Source organism: Cavia porcellus, unplaced genomic scaffold (genome assembly GCF_034190915.1).
Source record: "Cavia porcellus strain 051 isolate PalLab524CR breed Dunkin Hartley unplaced genomic scaffold, mCavPor4.1 scaffold_2, whole genome shotgun sequence".
Taxonomy (NCBI): Eukaryota; Metazoa; Chordata; class Mammalia; order Rodentia; family Caviidae; genus Cavia; species Cavia porcellus.
Genome location: NW_026947485.1, coordinates 95681989 through 95688150, shown reverse-complemented (window position 1 = coordinate 95688150; position 6162 = coordinate 95681989). Strand labels below are relative to the sequence as shown.

General features: G+C 43.2%; 1 protein-coding gene across 1 annotated transcript; it reads right to left on the bottom strand.

The window, feature by feature from the left end:
- Nucleotides 1-4142: 4142 nt before the first annotated feature.
- Atp1a1 (ATPase Na+/K+ transporting subunit alpha 1) lies at nt 4143-4590 on the bottom strand (the record flags this gene model as incomplete). Its single annotated transcript, NM_001173048.1, is given in 1 exon segment — nt 4143-4590. A coding segment is annotated over 1 exon segment (8 nt), but the record flags the coding sequence as incomplete, so codon positions are not given.
- Nucleotides 4591-6162: the final 1572 nt, after the last annotated feature.

The window sequence follows — 6162 nt, the reverse complement described above, 5'->3', positions numbered from 1 at the left end:
GATGGAAAAACAAGGTGCTTCCAGGATAAAGAGGAACTAGGGGAATATGCAACCACCAATTCAACTCTACAGAGAATACTGCAGGATATTCTAAAAAAGAAAAATACGAAGAATCCAGAAATAGTGGCAGAGAGGCCACGATGAATGGAGCAGAAAACAAAATGAAGAAGACAAACTGACAACTAATGACAAAAAAGGGCTCAATAGAAATGAGGCAGAGAAGATTGGATGATAGGAACAGCTATTTTGGAGAAAATGACATCTTAATAGGTAATACTGATTTAGTATCATCTTGTTTTGAAGTCTCATCAAGCTTTTGTTCTTCTGTCTCCATTGGTCTAAACAGGTGGTATCTTATTGGATTTTATTATGTATGATAATATAAGCAAAAACTTTTATAGACAAGGAGATTATACAGAAACCATTGTTCATCTTCTGTTAGTTGACTCTAAATACCCTGTAATGCTGTCATTCTCTTAAATGGTTTTACATTGTTTTGATATATTTGATGCGTATACGAAGTTATACTCAAAGATTTCAAGGAAGGAAACAATATGATAACTACTTTTATGTAGGGATTATCTTGTGGTAAAACACTATTTTGCTTAAATGGTTATGTTTTGATCTGTGCTGTTTTGCTGTTATGCCCTCTTTTATCTCAATCTCCATTTTATTATTTATTTTTATTTTTATCCTTTTAATTAAGGGAAAAATAAATAAATAAATAGCAGGATATATTATCGTAACCCACTTTGACTTTCCATTAACTTGATTTAAAGCCCTTTATTGCTCTCACCATCTTGTTTTGACTGATGTTCCTCTATTCTGTTTTGCTTGATAGTACCAGGTTCGAAAGTTTAGGCAACAGCTGTTAAGATAGTGGGATTCATTATGACGCCCATTCTGGTTGACTATTAACTACTTTTGAAGACCTATAATGTCTCCAATGTTTTGGTTTTGTTGGTTTTGTTCTTTACTGTTTTGTTCAATTTTATTATAACTGATGATATAGGCAATTCTATTAGAGATAGTGGGAGGCATTATGGTAACCATTATTGATCACCTTGTATTACGCTTTTACATTATCTATTATGTCCACCCTTTTGATTTGACTGACTCTGTTCTGTTATGTCACATTTGGTTCTACTCTCTTCCAAAAAAGTAGTAAGAACTGTGGGAGCAACAAAACCCAAAATGTGTAATTGTCATTGTACAAAAGAGAGGAAAAGAAAGTGCTCTAAATGATATAACTGCATGTATATTTAAGTGTATAAGATAGATAATGATATTACTGAGTTTTGTTGGATCATTGAACAGAACTGTTTGCAGTCTCACTGTTGGAATGTCCACTTTATAAGCTTTAATTTTTGTAACTTGCACAATTATTTCTAAGATGACAATATGTATTCCATTAACTAGTGATTTCCTACTGTTTATTTTTTTCTCTAAATCTGTATAACTTGTACCCTTTCTCTGCTTTTTTTTCTTTTTCTCCTTAAATAAAATTAAAAAAAAAACTAATTCTGTTAACTTAGAGCAGAAGGTAACAGACAAACAAATGCAAGTTTTCTGTACTTGACAATTATAGGCAACCAAAGAAACGAAGTACTATAATGAATTCCCACGGCCAGAATGGCACTAAGATTAAATTGCAGTGCCCGCTCGCCTCCACAAATGGGATGGCAGGAGGATGACAGTGATGTGGGGTGAATCTGCTCTGCTTGGAAGAAACTGAAAGGCATTCTCAAGTTGATTCCAGTTACCTATGAAAGCCTCAAGATCACCCATTTTTTAGCTGAGTAATATTCCATTGCATAAAAATAGCACCTTTTTCATTCGTTCTGCAGTTAATGGCATTTTTGTTGTTTCCAAGACTTAGCTATTACAAATTGTGCTGCTATGAACATGGGTGCACATAGATTTCTGTGACATGACCTTTCAATTTTTCTGGGAAAATATCCAGAAGGTAATAGCTGGAGTGAGTGGGACTTTCAGTCATATATATGAAACTGGAAGGCAGGTGCATCCCAGAAAGGAACAGGACGCAACTCAAAACAGGCTCATGCCATGTGTCTAGCCTTTGCTGTTCTTATCTGGGGATACAGAGTGTGTATGCCTGCTGTCCCTCTGAGGGTATGGCTTGACACAGGTTCCCTGGCTCTGAGCAAATCCACATCTGCTCAGAGCTGGCTCCAGCCTGGTGCCTGCATTTTGCTGCATTCCTACAGCTTTTCAGAGCTTGTGTGTCCCCACAGGGTGACCCTCCCACCTTTCCTGACCTCCCAGCTTGAGGGGCAAGGGTGAATGTGGGTGGTCATGACCAGAAAGATGGGAAACAGCAAAATAGTCCCGTAATCCCTAGTTCCTCAGTCCTCCTGGAAAGGCTCAGGGTCACAGTCTGCATCCCACAGCAGCTGAAGATTTCTCATTCCCAAGGATACTGGCCAGGCATGTTAGCCACTCCTTAGGGATTCTGCAGGTCAGAGAGCAGAGTCCCTAGCTGTTTACTTAATTTGAGGGCATCCAGTTCATAAGGGAATGTCTGGAAACACTGGCCAAGCAAGACACTTGCATTGAAAAGGATGCTTTATTTAGCTTGCTTCATGATAAAGAAAGGCTGAGATTCATACTGTAACTGAAAACTGATTTGGAAAAGATCAGAAAAGAAATGCTGTTTAGAGAAAGTTCTGCTACTTCCAGTGTTTGGCCCACAGCCGCATGAGGGACTGTAGACTGTGACATTAACTTGGCCCCCACCTCTCTCCACTACCACCTCGGCTCACCTTATCATATACTTGTGCCAAGAGAAACTAAGTCAGGGTGCTCCCAGGTGCTCAGTTCTGTGCCCTCATTTCTTCCATCACCTGGGGGTGCCTGTGTACACAGGGCCAGTGTCTGAGTGCATTCTCCTGGCTTCACAGCTTAGTGCTCCGGGGATAGCCACTGGTGCTGCCGGTCCTCCCCAGTGTGAGGGCTGCCACGGCCAGGACCAAGGCTAGGAAGACTCCTGCAGCAACGGCAGTGCTGTGATAGCTCCCCTGAGAGCTGCCCGGCTCCTCCATTTTCAATACCACCAGGTCTGGGAGAAGAGGACACCGAGAAAAGAGTTGGGACCAGGACAGAACCCAGAAGAAGAGAGGTGGGAAGACAAATAAGAGCCGTTGTCCCCATCAGATGAACTATTTGGTGGAATATATAAAGCGATGGGAGAGGGACATGACCAAAGGGACACTGAGGTCATATCCCAAAGGGCAGCTAACTATTGGGTGGGAGAGCTTTGTTTCACCTTGTCTTGTTGCCTAGTGAACAAAGGAAGGTTTTGAGTGGGAACTCTGAGCTGGACTTTAGGGGAACAATTCTGGCCTGAGGTTCCAATGGATGGGAGAGAGAATTAGGACATTTTAGATCAGTTGGGAAATGATTACAAGACTCCCAGGGAAGAAATTAGCCAAGACCTGAGCTACAGAGGGGGCTATAGGAAATAAAGGGAGAGGAGAGAAGGTAACATGGTTACTTCCTTCTCCTGTGCTTTTGTCCTTCTCTCCAGAGCTCCGACACTATCAGATGGAGCATGCACTAGGTCTACTCTAACTGCACCTCGTTCCACTGGAGTGCAAGCTCCCCAAGGGCAGAGATTTTGATTTGCATCTTTTTATTTGTTTCCTGGCACACCATAGGCATTTGATAAATGTTCATTGAATGAATAACAAAGGAAACGATGGAAAATCAACTGACCAAAGAGACATAATACTGGGCATGAAGGGAGGGAGCTGTAAAGATGCCTGAGGCAAGCTGTAAAATATGTCTGATGCCCTGACCAAGGGGAGGGCTTGTGGTCACTACTGCCATCCCATCCCTGTCCCATTAACCATGTTACCATAGGTATAGACCTGGCCACAACCTGGGCCAGGAATCTTATGCATCGCCCTGAGAAGCCTGAGATTACTTCCTCATCCTCACACACATCCACACATGCATTCTCATGGCCTGCCTGATGCTGATGTCCCTACACCTGGTGTTATCACTTGGTGTCATCATGGTGAGGAATAATAGCATCATGAATGTTGTTAATATGGGTGACAGTGCCAATAATAACAAGCTATTGTTCATAAAGTACCCAATGACATACACCACTCTGGGGTCAAGGCTGTTTAATACTACTTTATTTAACTCTCTCAACAGTTATAACCGGTAATTATTAGAAATTTCATTTTAAGCATGAGAAGCATGTGTTCCGGGAGTTCAGGACCCAGAGGATAAAGCATCAGGTCTGTATGCTTTCTGGGTCAAACTCTCTGCCCAAGTATAGCACAGTTTGCTGGCACATTTGGGTTGTAACATAACACCAATAGAAGCATCTGAATTCCATGTGTGTCATGGGCCTGGGCTTCAGTGGGCTGTAGGGTCATCCGAGGATGGCCACCTACCCGGGCTCTTCTTCCCTTCAGGGGGGTTGCGCTGCTGGATGGGTCCCAAAACGACATCCACTTTTTCCTGGTAGGAGCCCACGTCTCTCTTGGACCTCACAATACAGCCTCTGTAGCAACGGGAAGAGTAGTCGTAGGCTCTGCACACCACCAGTTTACACTGCAGGTACACTGAAGGGAAGCGGTTCAGGAAGTGGAAGGAATTGAATTTGAAACGAACAATGCGGGGAGACCGGTGGGTGTACACTTGAAAGGTTTCATCCTTTACGCATCTGGAAGAAAAGAGAAATAACCTGTTAGTTCTCGCCAAACCACTGAATTACAATTCGGTAGTACCAGGCGCGGAACTCCACAGCCCATCCGGCTGCCTAGTCTCCCAAGCCACCCTCACTTCCTTTCTGAAGACCTGGCTGATCATGCACTCATCCCCAGCAGATTTGGTGCATCATCGCAGCATCTAATAGCAAGTCCTCTTGGGGTTTCCAGGCAGACAAGTAGGCCTCATATAGCATAGAGAGTTAGGGTTTAAGTAAGGGTGTACTTGAAGGCCACAAGTAAGCCAACAGAGTCAGAGAAGTGGTTCAAGTTTGCAGCCTAGGAGCAGGCCAAAGACAGGAGAGGAAAGAATATAATTTCTCATTCCATTTCCTGGTTGTAGATCTGGGTAAAGTGATATTTGAGTACATGTAAGGCAATTTTAGTGTTCTCCAGCTTGCCTGGCTGTCCTTCTCCCAGGGCCTCTTTCCCCTGAGCTCCTGGGCCTCTCCTGAGCCCTATGTAGGTATATTTTCCACAATGACCTGAGGACCATGTAGGCCTCCTACTCCAATATCTAAGCACTTCCTTATCCCCTTGGTAGAAAGTTTTCCCCACTCCCTTATCCTAGTCCTAGCTGGTGACAGAAAGAAAATAATTTAAGAACCTGCTTCAGGAATTTTAGTAGATATGAATGAGGATACATTTCCCATGATAAACTATGTGCAGTTATAATGGTGGGACTTTGAATGACAGGGCAAGAGAAGAGTAGGGTGAGCTGACCTGGGATCACAGGGCTGGAATGACTCAAGGGTTAATGGCCTTGGTCCCAGGACAGCCTAGCTGTCCCAGAAACTTGGCCTAGGTCTGTTCACCCTCCTTGCTCTGGCTTTCAAAGCTTACTTCCTGCCTCTACTTTTACCTCAGCTTTTCTCAAATACTTAGATTTCTTTGTTTTTCCACAAAAGCCCTTGTAGTGGTCAAGGAGTGAAAGGAGAAACCCAGAGGCTCATTTAGGGGTAGGGCATTTGTGAAACAGGCCAGGGAGCTCTGCATCACCAGCATCTTTAAGTAGCAGCTCTCGCTGGATTTCTCTCCTTCACACGCAGTTAGTTCCCCCTCGTTCTATAAAATTGCATCACCGTATAGGTGGCAGAATGTCACCTTTAGAAAAGAATCCTTTGAAAGGACATTAAAATGCTCACTCATTTGCATTCATTTCAATCATTTTGTATTCACTCAAATCCCAGCCCCTTACTATACAGAGAGGGGATCCAGGTAAGCTTTCTCTCTGTCTTTGTTACTGAGGGTCAGCGCTAGTTGAACCAAATGTGTAGATGCTGCTTTTTGTATCTTGGGGAGGTGTGAAATGTAATCCTTACCCTTCATTCCTAGCAGCATACCTCAATTTCTCAAAGGAGGCAATGGCTACTAAGATAGTAAAGGCTGGATGGCAAATCAAGCAGTAAATGCCACCACC